At 39.6% G+C, this 20,882-nt stretch overlaps 1 protein-coding gene across 1 annotated transcript in view; it reads left to right on the top strand.

Moving 5' to 3' along the window:
* Positions 1–9,286: 9,286 nt before the first annotated feature.
* Positions 9,287–20,882, top strand: part of TrpA1 (Transient receptor potential cation channel A1) — a 39,755-nt gene continuing 28,159 nt past the window's right edge. Inside the window, exons 1-3 of the mRNA XM_022083242.2 lie at positions 9,287–9,350; positions 13,434–13,720; positions 19,265–19,558. Coding sequence (XP_021938934.2) covers positions 9,320–9,350; positions 13,434–13,720; positions 19,265–19,558 — 612 coding nt within the window. The 5' untranslated portion in view covers positions 9,287–9,319. The remainder of the gene's footprint in view (positions 9,351–13,433; positions 13,721–19,264; positions 19,559–20,882) is intronic.

The raw sequence follows: 20,882 nt of genomic DNA, 5'->3' as shown, positions 1-20,882 counted from the left end.
ACCAGGAAATCATCATACTACTGGTTGACTGCCATCCTCTCATTCCACGCTGTAAAGTATGAGCTACTGAAAAGGTGTCGTTAAATAAACTATGAAAATAAATAAATTCACACTACCAGCAGCAAACTGACTGATTTTCAGCATGCCCCAGAGCAGTAAATGCAGCCAATTGGTGGAATATCCCGTCTTCTGAGGGGTGTCCACGCCACGCCACGCCACCACGTGGCACGTGAAGGAAAGAATCGATGCGGCTTATTCCTCGTGTAGCGCAGTGGAATTGTTTTGGCGGCAGCTGTGGTCCACTTGCTCGACTCGGAGGTTCAGCGGGTCTCGTCACCTAACTCTCTGAACTGAAGGTAAGCTCATCACAGGACGTGGTTACCCATGTCTATAACCTGTCGATTTGAATCATTTAAAAAAGATCTCGGTGCTTCTCGTATTATTTAATAACACGCTGTCAGTGCACAATCTACATACTTTTTTATTAAGCGCGCTAAGAAATTATTACGTAAAATGAACGCTTAATGGTGAGGTCGTGTCCTTTCGCATGTTTATATTGAAATTGACTGAACGGATTTAGATGAATCACGATGCAGTCTTAAACAAAACCATCACAGTCGTTTAATGTTGGCTTGAATCGGTTCCATGTAATACCAGCATTATTTAAAAATGGAACACGTTTTCTCAAAAGCGGCCCATCTAATACATACGTCACGAGGTCTACGTTTTCTGTTACGTTGATTTTTTTTCGATGTGTTGAATGTATCGCAAGGTAAACACGAAAATATCATGTGACTCAGTGCATTGTGTGATAGGTGTAATGAATTTACATACTATAATGGACTATACAAAAATGCAAAGTAGGCTAAACCGAATCGCTCTTTTATTATTCAATCACAAAGCGTTTTATTGATTCAATTATGCAGTCAAATTATAATCACAGTTATGGCAAATAATGTTCATGTCGGCCTAGACAAATTGATTACTGATAATATATTACAGTAGATCTCATTTCTGAATATTTTAAAATTATTTAATGACTATGTGTTGGTTTTCGAAATGATGTACGAGCATAGAATGTGACATGTGAGTTGAAGCGATGTCGGGGAAGTGATGGTTAGTTAATTAATAACCAGGGGTAAGCACGTAATTACATTTTTCGTTTATTGCTTTAATTAAAAAGATGAATGCTGAATTATAATAGATTAAACCTAAAACAGTCCGTGCATACATTACTTCTCGTAAGAATTTAAATCACAATTTCGTCGCGTGTTCCCCCAAGAAAGGACACTGCAGTCGCAGGGAACCCTGGAACTTTTGAATTTTGGCCGAAGGCATTCCTCTTTATTGTAAACGTACTCGTAATTATTGAAGCGTTCGTATTTTAAAATCTTCAGACGAACATATCAAAGATACAGAATTAAATACTTGCTCATTTTCGAGATATATCTAACGTTGAAATAAATGTTTTCTTTTCTCTGGAGGGACACTGGATAATGAATCTTCATAATATCGATTATAGAGGGAAAATCTATGAAGAATTATTACAAGCCTGCATTTTATTTTATTAAATTGAAAGAAAGTTTGTTCCTAAAAGTTATTACAGTTCTCGAGAAATATATTACGGGTACTTACTTCCTGTTTTTTAGACACGTAACATGCAAAAGCTTAATTTATTCTTATTTTCCTTCTCCACATGCCAATCTGTCCATACAATTTTACGAGGATGAAACACGATGTCATATAACGTAATCAGACAGAGAAATATCTACCCTCACACAGCAGGATAGCACAGCATTAATACATCTGGTTCCCATTCGAGAACTTCACCATGGGAAAGCCTGTCAGTCTTTTTTTTTTTTAAGTTTAGATGCGTCATGTTTGTGTTGAAATTCAGTATATATTTATTTATTATTTCAGTCTATACACAAACTTAATTTTTAGAATGTTGTTGTTAAAATTAAAATTTAGCGCTTTTCATCATTATTACGATGTTACATTTCAGCGCTTATTATTTTACGACATGTTTCGATGCTATTGCATCATCCTCAGGTTTTTATTGTTATTTTCATCTTTAAAACTAATATATATTTATTAATGCAATCATTTATTGATTTATTTGTTTGTTTATAGACTGAAATAATAAATAAATATATACTGAGTCTTAATTCTGTAAAGTTTTCCTGCCTGACACACCCCAGGATGTCAACTACATTAAATACGTGTAACTTCGGTTTTCGGAGATGGTCCTCCGTCGAATGTTTGCAGTTGCCTAAAGTTTCGGCAAATACTTTAGTTGTCATAGGGTGATTGTGTAGAGGTTGGGCATTTGGGAAGCCTTATAAAGGCACGCAGTGGGCGTCGAGTAGGAGATGATGGTGCTGATTGAACTCCAGCCGCGAAAACTTGAGGACAATAATTACTTTAAAAGATCCACCGCTGAATCCTACGTCGTCAAATGAACGAGTTAACTACGCGCATATTCTTGGATCCTTACGATCAAGACTCGGAGTGTTGAACATGGGCCGGTGTTGACAGGCTTTTGTGAGCAAGATAATGAACTTCTAAGGCGGGAAGTGTCTGGATTAAGTGAGTTACTTAGCTTTTCTTGAAGGACTCTGCTCTAAGAGTGAATTGGTTTCTTAAGTTACTTTTTTCTGGTCAGGAACAATTTACTGAAGGCAGATATTTTTAGAAGTGGCCTTCCTCTACGGCTGTGGGCGATCTACGTTCGCTTCTGTCTTCAAGAGCCCGCTCACGTTGTGTAATATTTCCTTGTACGGAACAACGTAGTATATTTCTCTTCGTCGTTCTATCCATTTACCTCATATTACATCACGTCATGTTATGTGATGTATCGCAGATTCGCATGGAAATTGTGGCCCCGTGTATTTTATTTCCTGTTTAAAACAGAAGTTTCCTTCTGTGGACCAGGATACAGGACACCTTATGCCGTTCTCAAGTTGACAAATGTCAGATTAAAAAATCGACTTAACTGACGGCTTCAATATCCTTAATGACAGTGTCATTAAATGCATCTGTTTGTTCAGCGTGATGAGTGAGTGCGCTCTGCGTTCACTTTTTCAGTTCCAGAGCCTATTTACACTCCTTTTTTATAGTCGGTATAGTAAAGTTTACTTTCTTCTCGTAAACACAATAAGAGCGAGCGATCTGAAGGTCAATGTTTTCCGACACACACACACACGCAAATTATTCATGGAGACGTACTGTACCTATTTTCAAATTGTCACTTACGAATTTCTCTGAAACTTCGGTCAACATTTACGAGACTACGGGCAGTCGTCTTCTTATAAATCGCCGTGAGAACCTGAAATCTCATCTAAGAGGTCCTGTTTTTTTAATTGTACACTAATTAAAAATAACAAATCATAATTTTAAAGGGAGTAAGCCTCATTGCGACAGCGAGGTAGCATTATTATTAAATTACCATGAGTTTTCACTACGCGGTGACCAGGGTTCGTGTTACCACAGGTCTTGAAAGGGAGACATCCGCTGAATTAAAGCAGTGTAGCACTTGTTGGAATGCTGGGTCCGTGTATCAGCTTTGAGAAAGTATTTGACAACACTAAAGCAAACTTCTTTCTAGCAGTACGTAGTCTTACAAGAGCCCGCATTCATGATGGAAAACTTCCTCCAGCAACGACCAAGCGTTGTCCGAATACCACAGATAACCACTGTGTGCCTTTTATTATAGACAGACCGTGTCAGAGGCCGCCTTTGACCTCAGAGAACTGAGCATCTGTTGCAGATTCTTAAGGATCTTAAGTTCTTATACCAGTGACGACTAATTCCGTGGAATACATTCATTACCGAGAATCTGGTAATCGCTTAGCCAGCCAAATTTCTTGCCTTTCGCAGAACCCGAACTTTCATTTTTGTGTTCAGAAGGACTGGCCATTGGCCAATATTCTCAGTCGAATCAATTCTACACACTCCTGGTCTATTCCTGTAAGCTCCATTTTAATATTATCCTCTTCTGGGTCTTCCAACTGGAGCTGTGTATGCATTTCGTATCTTCCTCAAACGTGCTACATGCATTGCCTATCCATGCTCTTAGATGTGTTTATTGTAAAATACCTAAAAAAAAGTTTAGTACAAATTACGCATTTTAATTCATCCTCCTGTTACCACTACTCTCTTAGGCCAAAAAATTCTCCTGAGCGCCATGTTCTAAAAAGCACTTTCAATTGTTTTTCTCTTAGTTTGAGGTAGAGAGATCATATCACATCTGAGCGAAGCAACACATAAAACATACAATCCACTGACTTGCACGTAGAACGTTCAAAAGTACCAGCAACGTAATCTTGATGTCTGTTAATACATTTTTGTTGGTTTTACTCCCCTCATGACAGGTGCGTTGGATCTTCTCTGGTCCATTTCATGGTTGTCGGATGCAGCGGCCTCGCGGGCGTTAAACTGCCCATTCTTCTTGAGGTTTAGAATGAATGGAAATTTTACTCGATACACATCTGTAAGGCAGTGGTTAATTTTACATTGCTCCCGGAAACAAACCATGTTATTTCGCTTTGTAGTCGATACAAGTGTTAAAGAACCTATGAGCTATTCCTTTCAGTTCATTTCGAGGCTTTCTTTGTCTGTATAATAATCTTGGTGACATGTGTCCCAGAGGTGGCTAATATATAGCTTTCAGTCGGCGTAGTTCGCTTCTGTGTGAGACTATGGGTTCGTAGCAATGTTAGGAGCTGGTGTTGACTTTCGTGAGGTCATACCACTCTGCCATCCTCTGGGGACAACGTGAACTTTACATCATGTGGGTAATTATTCACTTTTTTTCCCCCTGAAAGGTGGTTACTGCATTGCCACACACTTGCGTGCCAATTGCCTGCATGTTGTACTGTGTGGATGAAATTCTGAGGACGGCGAAATAATACGTCGTTTAATAAACGTCTTGTGAAAACTTGCCCATTTATATAAAAACAATTTGTGTATTAATTTAGAACACAATTGCCTCAATTATCTCCCCTGTTCTGTTTTCACCGCCTTCAAATATCTCTTATTTATTACGAAATGACGTAGAAAACTCATGGTGTGTAGTAATATTTTTTTTTTAAAAAAGAAACGTGTAATTTTAATCATGTAATTATAATATTCCGATTCAAAGGCTCCTTGTTCGAATCCGACCGTAGACAATATTATTAGCAGAAAAGTATTTTTGGAAGTATTTTTGTTTCGTAAATTAATTGTTGTGAGTTCGTAGTTCGCTGTTTAGTGACGTACGCCATTTACTTTTGTAATTTATTTTGTTCTATGACAGCCTGTAAATGCAGACAGCGTCTGATTAAACGTAGTCCTTGATAGGGGCCTTTGGAGGGCCTTCAGTTCCCTCAGAAGTTGGAGACTTCCACTAGATTAGCTCAAGTTCTCAGTGAAGATAGTTCTTTTCGGAAGTTGTTAGGGTGACACTACGGCCTTAGCGAACTCAAATCGTAAACACGGTCTGGCGGTCTGATGAGTTCTCTGCTGGATTGACAGAGGTTATCCTCCCATTTCGTGTTCTTCACCTGCTTTAATACACGTTGGTCTTCTCCGTGACCTCATTTACTCTGACCCCAGTTCGAGTTATTTTAGCGATAAAGTCACCGAGGAGACGTTTCTATATCTTGACCAGAGGCGCGTATGTGTGGCAAGATTTCCCATTTCGTACGCAGCATTGAGGTAAAGTGACTAAAAAATTTAAAATACAGACGTTTATAACTGGCTTGTTAACAGATATTTGTATACCGCAAATTTATATTCCATGTGACTGTACTGTACATAATTTATGTCTACAAGATTATTCGTCCATGAACGTCGCAGTTTTCAGGTAATATGATTCAGTGGGACTATACAAGGACTCGAAATATGTATAATCGAAATATCCTCTTTATAGTAAAGTATGTTTCTCATCCAGTTGTTTGCAAGTTGTTCTCTAATGTGTCCGCGAGTTGAGTAGAATACTCTTTAAATTTATATCCTTAACTGCTGTAAGTCCACATTAGAGTAAAAATAATGAAGAATTAAAAAATTCTCCATTATGTTTGATCACGATATATGAGTCAATTTTGATTTTGAGGACGGGGAGGGTTCGCGGTGCTATAAGGGCTGGACTACAGAACTGCACTGCCTGTCTGTCCGTCTGTATGTAACACATGGACTGTGTTCATCTCTAATAAACACGACTGCAGTCTTACTGTAATTAACCCCTCGCACACGATAATGACATCATCAAGGTACAGGCTGTTTCAGTGGGCGTTCCTCATGCTCGGTTATCGGACGTATCGACGTATCCGATTCAATCCAACAAGACAGCTAGTTTATTCCATGGAGCAGAGTCTTTGAGAAGCTAACGATCGCTCAACCGGACAAGATGTCCCCCGACTCAAAATAACCAGGGGTTGGTCACTGTCCTGAACCACGTCAGCCTAATCCACACCCTCCCACGTTATGTCCCTAAGATCCATTTTAATATTATACTTGTCTGTACTTACGTCTTGCGAGTGGTCTGTTCCCTTGAGGCTTCTCTACATCTGCCACACTAATGACATTCAGCGTCTCCAGTATTTTTTCACTTCATTCGTCTTTGGTCCAAATATCCTCACATTTCGCAAATCCCACCCCCATCCCCCGCAGCCCCAGTACAAAATACGTAAAGTTTCTTCTGCTGTTCATCTTTAAAGGGCTTGGTGCAGAAATAGGGCGCGTGCATTAACCGACTAAGAGCCTCTCGCTGGCCTGACTGTACACGGTCTTTGCATAAACAATGTAATGGGGTACAGTCACGCTCAGGAATGAAGGTATGGGATAAATAATGGGGCAGAGGAGACAACGAAGAAGTGCGAAATAAAGACCGATGTTTTCAATGAAGAGTATATAACGGTTGTTGTGCGATGTTTCTTAACGTAAAAATTATAAGGCATTGTACATTTTAGCCTGTGAATTTAGTAGGGAGTCTGTCAACCTCCTTCGTAAGCCGAGGTTAACCTAATTGTCTCCCCTTCAGATTTTTTTTACGAAAGTGTACCAAAGAAATAGATAGACCTGCAGGTGGAAAATGTTTATTAATGTTTTTAGCGAACTCCATTCTCTCACTACCTAAATTGTTAAAGATCTTAGTTTTTACGTGTGTGTAATTATTCTGCATGGCTTTGTCCATCGTCGAAACATTGATACTAGCTGTAAGAGGTCTGTAACAGACTTTGCAACCCATCACCTGAAGACGTAATAGAATTTGCTTCCGAAACTCTGTGGTTCGAAAGCACTTAGACGTGGATAAATTCCAGCAGAAATTATCTAGCCTGCTAACCTAATTAGTTGACGGTTCAACAAACACGCTGTCTGATTAACCGTCTAACAAATCGTTGTAGTATTGTGTTTAAACCTGAAGATGAAACCGACACATTTTTTCGAAACGTTGGTAATCATCACGTGGATTTACAACCTGAAATACACGATTGACAATCAACCAGACAGCTGATTGGCCTAGCAAATAAATGGCTGTCTTCGACTGTATGAAGTGTTAGGAGCGTAGTATTTTGATTTTATACGTATCTGCGTCTCAATTTAAAAGAACCTCGTAAACGTATAAATGTTCAGTCACATTTACAAAAATTCTATGCGGATTTTGATTAAATCTAATTAATGTTGTGTACATTCTATGGTGCCACGCTGGTCTAGCGGTTAGAACGCTGGCCTTGTAATCCTGGGGTCTCGGGTTCGATTCCCGGCGGTGCCCGAATTTATAACTTGTGTTGGGCAAGGCCGTGGTCTAGGCAACACGGAGTTTTCCTCCGGGGGCTTCCCCGGTTTCTCCGTGGCATCCCAACAATTACTCCATTCACACACAGAAGAAGGCAATGGCAAACCACTTCTGGATCATCTGCCAAGAACGTATATGAACAGGTCCCAGTCCGAGAAAAGGATGGAAGGATCCTGTTCATATGGACCAGTCGTCAGACAGAACACTAAATAATAATAAGATGAGGTGGTCTAGCGGTTAGAACGCTGGCCTTGTAATCCTGGGGTCTCGGGTTCGATTCCCGGCGGTGCCCGAATTTATAACTTGTGTTGGGCAAGGCCGTGGTCTAGGTAACACGGAGTTTTCCTCCGTGGCATCCCAACAATTACTCCATTCACACACAGAAGAAGGCAATGGCAAACCACTTCTGGATCATCTGCCAAGAACGTATATGAACAGGTCCCAATCCGAGAAAAGGGTGGAAGGATCCTGTTCATATGGACCTGTCGGCAGACAGAACACTACAAAAAAAAATAACATTCTATGAATTTGGGATAATTTTCTTTGAGTCGTTTGTTTGAAGATCACATCCGACTTAATCAATTTTATTAAAAATGTCTCACGTTACAGAATTTGAAGCATTATAAAACGCCTATTGGGCTGTGTATGTTTCCATCACGTAGACCTGCAATTTAGCTAACGGATAAAGATGATGATCGGCTGTACATTAATTGAGTTGTGTAACAAGTGGGCGTGACAGTCGCTAACTCAATTAAAGTTGATGGAAAGCGTATCTTCAAAGGAACAGCAGCACGTACGTTCACACGCTTACTAATTCGCAGTACAACTTCAGTGCACTTTGAAAAATAACGGGACAGAGTTCTATAATATGAATTCTGCAGAATCGAGGCGAAATGTTGTTTTTACATTTAATAAAACACAACCGGTATCAACGTTTTGACGATATGACGTCTATTATCACATGACAGGAGTATTTGTTCACCTGTTACAAGAAAAATACTAATAGGCGTATGCCACAGAAATATTTTGTTAAAATGTACAGAATCTTACAAAGATAATCTTTGGTCAATACAGCTATCTTAAACCAGAAGAACAATTAATCTGTCAGAGAGAAATTAAAATAAACTTCTTAAATCGCCAGATCTCTGAAACCAGAAGAAATGTTAAAAGCTGTTACTTTTATAAGAACGAAACATTACGTACGAAGAACTAACGGAGTTGACAGCACCAATTGGAAGTCTTAATCGCACTGTTAAATGCATGTTCTCCAAAATCAACGCATGTTTTAACGCCGTGTAAGGAACGCGAAAGAAATAGTCCTCGTCAAAGATGGTTTTAACAGCCAGTCAGAAACCTAGAAACGCACCGGCTAAAAAGATGAATATTTGGACGAGAAGTTTCACTGATGACAGTTCTCTATAAACAAAACGCTGTAGCGATGATGACGTGTCTCGGTCGACAAGCGCAGATCGGAGCGTGTGTCGAGTTCTCCCTGTCGTACCGGCTTCAGGCGTTCCTCCACATTTGCTGACTTCTTGTGTTATGGCAGTGCTGAAACAGACCGGGGGACACGGTGAGTAGGTGCCACTAACGAACTCCAGCATTCTTGAAGCAGATGAGGGTTTGGTATGTATCAGGAGCCATTGGACACTCCAGATGTATGTTGTGCTCTCAAATTAGGAGGCAGTTTTTCACAGTGATACAAACCATATGACAACTACTGTTTTCCGTAGGTTTATAGTGTTGTGTATATGCATAGATTCTGCTACTATCGTAGATAGAGACTGTGAGAATTATAAGATCATAAATAACAGTTAAGCGAAACCAATTTGGTAGCAATCTTCGTCTATTGCAACATACCTAATAATTTTCTGGGAAAACTGAATAATAGAAATTACCAAATATGCATCGAAGAGATTTGTAAGTTAATGCAAGAATATTATGAATGGGTTCCTTTCCAAAGTACGCCTCACAGCCAAATAACCTTTGCAACAGATACGGCTTTATTGCATCTACAAACAAGCAACTCCCTTTTGTATTTTATGAACCTGAAATGGTAATCATAGCATCAAAACTTAAAATATTTAAATTTTGCGTCGTTATGTGACTTATTCAATCGTCCACATTTACAGAAGCTATTTGTGTGACAAAGGAATTGAACTCGGAGACCAACTAAGGAAATGAGAAACTCGGGAGATGAAAGAAGAATGAACTTGGAAGGATTCCCGAAAAGAGAAGTAGTTTTTGAAGGATTGCTCATCAAGACAGACGATGATACCGTACAAGTGCAGACTTTAATTTCTTCCGTAACAGCAAGTGGGCGTATCTCTTGCTGTTATGCAGGCTCAAGGATCAGTTTAATAAGAAGAATCTGAGCTACGAGGATCAGGAATAAATATTTTTATTCTATGACACAAGTTTTCAAAATATTTCTTGTTAGTGACACCAATAATAAGGTACGGAGATAATTGCACTGTTTATTTTCTGGCTCTTAGAAATGTTTTGCGAACATTATGCAGTGCCGTGGTGTAAAGTAGACGAAGAAATTTGCGATGCCCCATTCTTCCGTTTTCATTAGCTGAATTTAATGACAATAATTAAGCCTTATTTTCCAGGCAGTAACTTTCGTGTGTCACTAAAGATGAAATACAAAAAAATCTTACTGGCGACAGTGGAAACTTGTAAATTTAATAATGCTTTGTGGCAAGCGTAGAGGTCTCTGCCTGGTTTCCAAAATAATAAGGACGAAATTTATGAACCGAGACAATGAACCGTCGACTGTATGTACGAAAATTTGACACAGTTTGCTAGGTATGCTTCAGAAATTGTTCACAATTGTTTAAGGGGTCTTTACATAACTGTTCAGAGCAAGCAGGTCGTGAAACCTTTGTGGACGAAACTCTACACAAATGTATTAATGTTGTGGGTTTAGTTTAAACATCACTGCTGAGATGGTCTGCTACATTGCTTATTCATTAACTTCGGTTTGCTAAACAACACGTCATGGCTTCTCGTCTGAACCATATAACTGTCCAGGTGATTGATGAAGAATTTTTTGTGAAAGGCCTATATTTTTTCAGACAATGAATGAGTGCAGTGTTTTGTACTCAATTAATAAGCGTCTTCTCAAGCGACAAGGAAGTAGTCGACCGAAACTTAATACGAAAAATATGTAAACACACATTAGATTAATAATTTTTTATCTGTCATCTGTAACATCTCAAAAAATATCAATTTTGTGGCCTTCTTAATATGTTTTAAGACACAGAACTTCTATTACACAATTCTTTTGGTGAATATAATCTCTGTGTTTTACATTAAGATAAGTGCTGGCGAGAATATTGAAACTTAATAAAAAGGTTATAAAAGAATTAAAATAATGAGTAACTTAATTATATATACTCTTTAAGCACTGTCATTACGTAATTAAAACAAACAGACCTAGATGGGCGAAGCACTTAGAACGCAGGGAGTGAAAATTAAATACGTACAGGTCTGTTTCGACAGTTTCGAGGAGAGATACACTTTCCCTGATATTCGCAGATGTGGGTGCTTGAAATATAATAACTTACAAGTCTTTGAGAAATTTAGTGTGAAAGTTGAACAAAGTGGCCGAACACAGTCCATCGACTTCTGTGAATGCAGTACTGATGTTTAACGTTCAATAGATGACGGTAAATGTACGGTCGTGCTGATCGAGTATCAGCGCGTATCGAGGTTTATTCCATGGAATAATTTTCTTAATGCAATTAAACGTCGTGTGGAATCTGCAAGTTCAAATTTCACATATCTTGATTCAGTGGTGTAGCTCTTAATTAACTCCAAGTTAGATTACGAAAGGAAGGTTAGTTCCGGGCCGCTACGAAAATATTCTCTTTTGGGAAATTTCTCTTTTAAGCTACAAAGACGGCTTGTAGAAGCGTTCTGTAAAAATTAACTAAAGGTTTATTGTTTCATGCTTTTAACAGTCTACATCAGACACGGAGACATAACTATGCTTTAGCGTAAGATTTATAACCTGATACATTTTTGTTTTTGTCTGACGATGTTAAAATACCGTGAACTACTTTTGAGCGTGTTCTGTACGTGCACGTGTTTAAGATAGGTTAGCAATTCACAGTGGTTTCGTATTGGCCAAAATTCTGTTACTAAATTGTGTTATTGGTAAATTCCCGTTGAAATTAAACGAATAATGACTTCTTTTGTATCTTAACGCCTTTAGATATTCCTTTAAAAGCTGTTTTATGATAGCAGCATTTGTAAAATAAAACATTATGTCGTCTAATATCATTACTCAGAAAGTGATTAGTCATGCATAATACACACGTGTCTTATTGTAATTATAATTACTATGCAGAATTCGGAGATTCCCGCTTCAAATCTGGGTTTACCATTTTCCTAACTGAGGTTTTTTATGGTTGTATTAAATATCATAAGGCAAGCGTTGGCGCGGTACCTAAAATAGACCACGACCACTTCCAACTAAAGCATTACTCCCATCTCACTAAACCTGTGAAATTGGAGCAGCGTTGTTAAGTAAAGTAAGTATCGACCAGTCTTTGTTTACATGTTTCGATATCGGCCTAGATGTTATCATTTTGAGTGAGATAAGGGCGTTTGAATTTATATCGATATACGTGTCGATGTATTTCGTAAATTATTGTATTCGATTCTTTGGGTATTCGCTACCAAATGAAACAGCAGAGCCGTACTTAATATAAATTATAAAATTAATACATGAGTGCATTGCAATAGAGTGATTCGCTTTCCTGCTTTGTATATTGATACCGCCGCGACGGTGGTCTAGCGGTTAGAACGCTGGCCTTGTAATCCTGGGATCTCGGGTTTGATTCCCGGCGGTGCCCGAATTTATAACTTGTGTTGGGCAAGGCCGTGGTCTAGGCAACACGGAGTTGTCCTCCGTGGCATCCCAACAATTACTCCATTTACACACAGAAGAAGGCAATGGCAAACCACTTCTGGATCATCTGCCAAGAACGTATATGAACAGGTCCCTGTCCGAGAAAAGGATGGAAGGATCCTGTTCATATGGACCTGTCGTCAGACAGAACACTAAATAAATAAATAAAATATTGGTACCCTGCGTTCGATTCTCAGCTCTGTGATCCGATCACAACTGTGGACCGCGACAAAAACCCGGTTTTAGGCGCACAACAGTCTTCAGTAAAGAGCACTTAACTTAATAAGTGATAAAATAATAAATACTGGATGATGATCGGCTAGGTAAATATATATCGCTTCTTTAGACCCTCTGAGAAGTTCTGTGCCAGTTCTTTGAAACAGTCAATGAATTCTTCATCCCACATTTATCATTCTACCATTAGGTACTTCATAATTTACGCTGTTTTAAAAGCGGTAATAGACAAAAGTAATATTTGTGTAAAAGTTTTGACGAAAGTGTGCCATTAAACTGTAGGGAGTTTTTCCATCGTCTGTTAGTTTAAAACATCCGACGTTTCGTAAGCTGGCTGTGCTTTCGTACTCGAGTAAAATTATTACAACAAATTAATTGGATGTAGAGGGAAAAGCTAATCTCAGCAGTGCAGTGTTCGTGTGAAATCTGTACCTCACATTACCTCTATCACATTTAAATATCCTGGGAAGAGGTCTCCTTTAAGATCGGTTGTTGTTGCAGGTCCAAGCCCGGAAGAGCTTGGTCCACTTTTGCAGGGAACAAGTGGGAGAGAACTTGGAGACATGAATCTTCAACAGAAAGACCCTTGCGGCGGGGAAGGGCTTTCCTCCAGTAACACCCGTGGTGGTGGTACTGGCACCAGGCCGATGTCCAACCCGTGGCATCTGCTTCACTCCATGAGAGCCATGCGGATTACATCTCATGACTCACCGGTGGATTCGGTGGATACTCCTGAATTGCAACGTGAGGAAGAATCTTCTAGGAAAACGCAAGACAACAGTATCGGGGTGAGTTGGCATCGTATAACAACACTTTGGCTCTTAAGAGACTGCTGGCAGGCACACTGAACCACTAGTGACCCTCACATTACAATTGTAAAATGATTCAGAACTCTCACAGACCTCAAGCATCTTTCATGTCCCTGGTGTGGTGTTAGAAACAGATTATTTCGCTTGTCAGGGAATTCAAAAGAAATAATTCTGAGGAAACGTAGTTTTACTCAGACGTCTTAAACAAAAATTTGTCGGGACGTGTGAACGCGTCAAAGATGGTATATGGGGGATCTCCTGTCGGCGTCTAGACGCTCTGTGTTTCCTTGTGTTTATCCTGCCCTGTGGCGTCTTCATTCTCCCCTTGACTTGATTTATAACTGAAGTCGACGTTGCGACGTTAGGAGTCGCGACGCGCAATGTGGATGCTCATCTGCTATACATATATGGGCCGTAGGTTGAAATACACACGTGTTTTATATATGCACACCCGTAAATTTACACACACGCACACACATGTTCCTCCCTCCCACCCATTCGCACGCACGCACGATCAGAATTTCTCGATTTAAAACAGTTGTTAGTAAACTTATTAGTACTTTAATTCTTAATACAAACAAAATGTCGGCTTTCTTACGTCGTGACTGTCTGGAAAATGCATTGCATTATGTAAACTGCTTTGGGACTTACGTGAGTTGTTTAATGTTCTATGAATGCTCTGACTTTCCATATATACGTACAGTGATTTTTTTGAAAGACCTTTGTATGTTATGTAGGCACGTGGTTAGTGTTTATGAATATTTTAGCCTACGTCATTACTCTTGATGATTTAGAGAGTGGGAGGGCTGAGGTTACTGCGATGAGCCTTAGTTTATCCCTGCTGATCTGAAAGTCCCTCAGCCCATTACTCCTTCAGTAAAGGTTTCACTTAATGAAAGTATAGCTTTAATTAACTTTATAAAAATTGAGTTCGTTTTCGAAAAATTAATAGTCGATCAGGTGACCAACAAAGAAAGATCCTACCAATATGTAAGACTTGAGGTTCTCACAGCGGTGAGTATGAAGATTTCCGTCTTCTGGGTTGTTGCGCTATGTAGTCTGGTCGATGTTAACTAACGTTTCAGAGGTCATACTGCCTCCATCATCAGGGCGATGAATATTTTCATCGCCCTGATGACGGAGGCAGTATGATCTCCGAAACGTTGGTAAACATCAACCAGACTACACAGCGCAACAACCCAGAAGACAGAAATCTTCATACTCTGATGACGGAGGCAGTATGACCTCTGAAACGTTGGTAAACATCAACCAGACTACACAGCGCAACAACCCAGAAGACAGAAATCTTCATACTCTGATGACGGAGGCAGTATGACCTCTGAAACGTTGGTAAACATCTACCAGACTACACAGCGCAACAACCCAGAAGACAGAAATCTTCATACTCTGATGACGGAGGCAGTATGACCTCTGAAACGTTGGTAAACATCAACCAGACTACACAGCGCAACAACCCAGAAGACAGAAATCTTCATACTCTGATGACGGAGGCAGTATGACCTCTGAAACGTTGGTAAACATCAACCAGACTACACAGCGCAACAACCCAGAAGACAGGAATCTTCATACTCTGATGATGGAGGCAGTATGACCTCTGAAACGTTGGTAAACATCGACCAGACTACACAGCGCAACAACCCAGAAGACGGAAATCTTCATCCTACCAATAATTATGAAGTTCTGGGTTTTGGCACCGAGTTATTTGACATAAACCCTTCATGCAGTTTAAATGAACGCGGTCGTAATATCCCTTTTCTGTTTCACGTTTCTTTCGCATTACGCGAGTCTGGGTGTTCTAATGTGACAAAGGCTGTCTGTTACGTTCTGTGCACACATTAACTGACAGAATGTTAATGAAAGTTTTGTTTTGTGTTCGAGTCTACTATGTAACCAGATTCCAGGCAATGTGCAGAAGTAAGAACTAGCGTTACATAATATTGACAACACAGATAATTGTAGTTCGTCGAAATTCGACTAATCCCTTAGTTAAGTTAAAAGATAAAAACGTGAAAATGCGACTCAGAATCACGTTTAGTATGGCGTGATTTGACTCAATGTACAAGGATTCGTGAAGATAATTTAATTTATGTTACGTCAGAGAAAATGTGATTGTTCTTACTGGTGTGCCTTTGCTTTGGAGTCATAGACTGTATGTCTATAATTATACATCGAGCCTGAAAAGAGAACTTTATACGCCCGGTTAAATATCTTCATTACCCGAGACTACTTACATAAAGAGGAAATATCTCCATTTTCCTTACGTGAGACGTGTTAGTTATGTGTTATAAAGAGATTAGATTAAAGTCGTTAAGTATGAGCCCGACCTCGGTTAGGTATTTTGTGATACGTCTATATATTTTTGGAAGCACTTTTAATAAATTCGTACGTATGTGGTGTTAAATATGAAAATCGAAACGGGAATATTACAATAATTTATAGTGAAGCCTGCTGAATGATAGTGAAGTTTTACGCTTTTACATGTAGAACCTTCACTCCAACGAATTTTATGCAGTAATTAAATAAGTAGTGTTTCAGGTAAATGTGCAGCATTGAGAAATATTTCTAAATCAAATTTACATTTCTTCCGTAAACAATACCGCAGTTAAAGAATTTACTGCGTATTTCTCATTCCCGAAACTAACTTGGCACCTAACTAATTAAACATGTTAATGACATCCGATTAGATTAATGTGAACATGGCAGCAGAGTAATTTCTTGTGCTGACTGATAAAACCGAATCTGTGAAATATACGATAACAAAAAGTGGTTCGTGTAGACATGCCTTATCTTTATTAATTCGTGAAATTAACCGAGGGTTTCGTGTCGGAGTGGATTGTCCACAGGTGGATATCTCTTCGAGGCGTTCCCTGATAACTGTCAAGGTCTAAAATCTAATTGTCGGTAATGATGGTGGTTTGAACGATGTGTTGCGTCCGTGTAGGCACTGAAGGAAATTTGATCTACTGCCGCCTCTAGTCAATTAATTGTCTTTACACTGACATTTCCAGGAAGAACTTACGACCCAAGTTTCCCGTACGTTTTTCCAGGAAAATGAATACGAAGCAAAATTGGAAGAGTCCACAAAATAGTAGTGAAGTACAGATACTGCGGTCCATCCTGAGTGTCCCTAAATAAAAGTAAAAGTAAAGTTTGTCCCACTATACGCCATGTAGGCGCTTGGGGTGAGTGGAGGTATAGCTCCTCTCTTCCTTGACCTCGGCACTAGATGGGGGTGAGTGGTCAGCATCACGCCCCGGCCGGCTTTACCCCCGGGAAGGGACCCCGGTACCCACTGTAGAGGAGGCTGGGTGGACCCCAGAGCCGGTCTGGATGCAGAGGCCAGAGGAAAAATTCTCTGCCCCCGTCGGGGATCGAACCCCGGTCGTCCAGCCCGTAGCTAGTCACTATACTGACTGCGCTATCCCGAGTGTCCCTAAATACGTTACGAAATCTGTACTATTCGTAAGTTGTAAAATAAAACAGGACGTACTCGAGGCGAGAGCCAAGCCATCATGTTTCAGGGACACAATTTGTTTCATATGTTAACGCTGTCAGTCATCCTTAAGTTAGTGTTATATTGTACTCTGAGAAATACGTATGAGAGTGTGAAATCTTCCCTAAAGTTTTTTTTTTTTTAAATTTTTCGGTATATGTTTACGAAATGTGGCTTCACTTTGAAGTCTTCGCTATCGACAATCTGGAGATTTGGAATTATGTATTAATGCGGTTATTCTGAAAATGATCAACACGCCCACACGTTAATTTTCTGCAGTTCTCCGACGTACAAATGGTAAAATTCCTCCACGACACAAACGTTTTTACACTCGCTTGTTTCACTCTTGCATCCACTTAACTGAACGATGGGCCAAAAAAAACTTGTTATTTGTGGTATATAAATTAATCGCCGGCTTCTCAACGCGGAGACCCTGGTTCACAAGATATCCTGAACGAAAAATAATACTGACAGTGACTTTGCTTTATATGTCAGTCTTAGACTAGACGCTTCCTAATGTACTTAAATAGCTTACAGCGCCGTGCTATTACGGCATCTTCTCTGACACCGCTGTGAGGCAGTGTGCAGCAGCGGCAGGCGTTACGTAGTGTTCGTTTTTCGCGTCGGTAGGAAACGATAGTGGAAGGCGGGTTGAGAGTTGAATTCTTAATAAATAAAATATCATTTTTAAATCAAAATACCTGGGAGAGAGGGGGAAACACTTCGCTAACAAAGTTCTACCGGTAGTGGAATCGTATGTGTAATCGAGTCCAACCACACGGCGTCAAAACCCGTAAACTAAGACTGACGTCATGACATTCAATAAAATTTTAAATATCGCATCGTTTAATGGAAATTGCAACCAAAATGTGAATCCGTAAAATATTAGAAGTAAATATGATTAGTCTAACTCGAGAGAGATATAGATATTTAATATTTTAATATTTTCCGCCAAATCACAATTTTAATAAGATAATAAAATATAAAATATTTAAAATATCATTTCACGTTCCGCATCGAATGATCGTTTTACAAATTGGAACGTCTCTTACGACATGTTTCGGTTATATTTAACCGTCCTCAGGTATAAATTAGATTGGTAAAATTTAAAACTCGAATTACAATCATTTACAATGTTATGCAGTTTATTGAAATGTTCTTATCAGATTACTCTTATATATTAGAACGAAGGTATTGTTTTTTATATGGCGTGGTTCATCTGATGTTCAATATTAGTCTGTAAAGCAATGATTTAAATAAAACATTAATAAATATGGAGTAATATAGAAAACAAATGATGGAAGTAAATATGAAATGATATTTTAAATATTTTATATTTTATTATCTTATTAAAATTGTGATTTGACGGAAAATATTAAAATATTAACCTAATTCACAATATGACGCAAATATACTACCTTATAGATATTTAAATCAACACGCATTTCAGGATACTGAAGAAACTCTTATTAATTTCCTTGCTTCGGTGAGGGATAAATGAACGTTAATAAAAATGGGGTTAGGAGAAACACAGAGTACACGCGTAAATTACAGGCACTCCGATTAGAAGTTTCTACCGTTGATTTTCAACCGCAGTAAAAATAAATAACTCGCCGAAAGAGCGCGAATTGAGTGCTTAGGGCATCTATGCGTGCCTCTTACCTGGTTAAGTACACCTACAACAAAGTTTAATTCCTGTGGGTGTTCTCGACTTTATACCTTACAGCTTGTTCTCCCTGCTTCCTGCGTCCACATCCTCTCAAAACTGGAATAAAATTTGCAGTTAGGCGAGATTTTAGGTTCTCAAGGCGTCCATTATGAAGACGACTGTGTCATGGGTCGTTGCGGGGCGTAGTCCGGTAGAAGTTTACTCGTCACCCTGATGATGGAGGCAGCATGTGTCTCTGAAACATCGGGAAACTTCTTCAAGGCTACGCTACAGTCGTCATATTTTTTGTAATGAAGTAAGTGGGCGATTGTCTGATGGGCCTCGTCGAAATTTGTTTCAGGCTCGCATGTGGGAGCTGGTCCGAAAGAAGCGGCAGTATCAGCAGGTCCGCAGGCCGAAGGTGGCAGACTGCGGGATGGGCAAGTGCGGCGGATCGGAAATGCAGACTATGCTTTCGACCCCAGTAGTCACAATCCACAGCCTGAAGGAGCGCCTCAATCTGTCTCCCACTCCTCGTCGACAGAACCTACAACAGGCAACACCACTCACAGTAGCACCCAGCGGCGACTTGGACACGAATAAGATCAACGGCGAAGTATGTCTGCTCACAGACAGCCCCTATCGAATACTAAGGGTAAGTACCGGCAGATAATAATTTCCTTCCTCGTTCTTATTGAAGCCTTCTGTGGTTTTCTGATCTTCCAGGGATTTTAAAGGTTGAAGATTGAGCGGAGGTATTCCTCCAGAGACGCTGGTAACCATCTCCAACATTACGCGGCTTCACAGCCCAGAATACTAAAATCTGTACGAATAAATTCGATTTGATAGTGAGAATTAAAGTTCTCACGGCGACTAATATGAAAATGGCTATCTTGTGAGTTGTTTCGCCCTGATGATAGACGCAGCAAGCACCTACGAAACGTCAGTAAACTTCTACGAGACTACACGTCGCAACGATACTTAAGACTTCCATCTGGATTTTATTTCCGGCGGTACCCGAATTTATAACTTGTGTTGGGCAAGGCCGTGGTCTAGGCAACACGGAGTTTTCCTCCGGGGGCTTCCCCGGTTTTTCCGTAGCATCCCAACAATTACTCCATTCACACACAGAAGAAGGCAATGACAAACCACTTCTGGATCATCTGCCAAGAACGTATATGAACAGGTCCCAGTCCGAGAAAAGGGTGGAAGATCCTGTTCATATGGACCTGTCGTCAGACAGAACACTAAATAAATAATAATAAAATAATGCAGATTATAATCAGATGATCGGATATTTATTAAAAATGTTCGGTATATGACCCCTGAGATTAATAAATGACGAACACAATTTTGAAGTGCCGTACAACGAAAGTTGTGTCATGGCAGCCATGATGGAAGATGAAGTGTCTTCGAAGAGAGAACGTCTACTGCGCATAAAATGATTAACCCCTCTTCGAAATTCTGTCACGTCGTGGCTCTCTTGAGTACAGCATTTTAAGCCGGAAGCAGCTACTTTGAAAATTCCAGAAAAAATTGCTGGATTCCGTGAAAGAATTTGCAATTAGTTTAGCCAGACTTTGAGCTCTTATGCACAGTATTCCAGATCTATTACAGAATACAGTTTATCATCAGAAGCGAGTTAGATGAATTGTTTCTACAACTTTAAAGCAAGCTATTATGTTAAGATTGTTAGAGACGCTGTTAGGTTAGAATTGCGGAGGGGATAGGCACATTACTTGTCGGATGTCTTAAGTTTACAGCATTACATCCTGCCAATAACAGTGAGGGTGTAATCCATCTTACCCGTCTGGGACTATTTCTTCTGATTGCATTTACTTCCATTTGCCTTACAGACTTTCGGAAGATAAACAATATAACAAGGTAAAATGTGCCCAGAACGCTTCTGTAGGGACGTAAGATCGATGTATCGATACTGATATCGACTTACTGAAATTCCAAAGAGAACCACATCTGTA

This window comes from Zootermopsis nevadensis, unplaced genomic scaffold, assembly GCF_977971745.1.
Source record: "Zootermopsis nevadensis isolate Lab colony 2312 unplaced genomic scaffold, Znev_1.0 Znev_ptg000010l, whole genome shotgun sequence".
NCBI classification, from domain to species: Eukaryota; Metazoa; Arthropoda; class Insecta; order Blattodea; family Termopsidae; genus Zootermopsis; species Zootermopsis nevadensis.
Note: the sequence above shows the minus strand (reverse complement) of the source record. Positions and strands in the feature narration are given on the sequence as shown.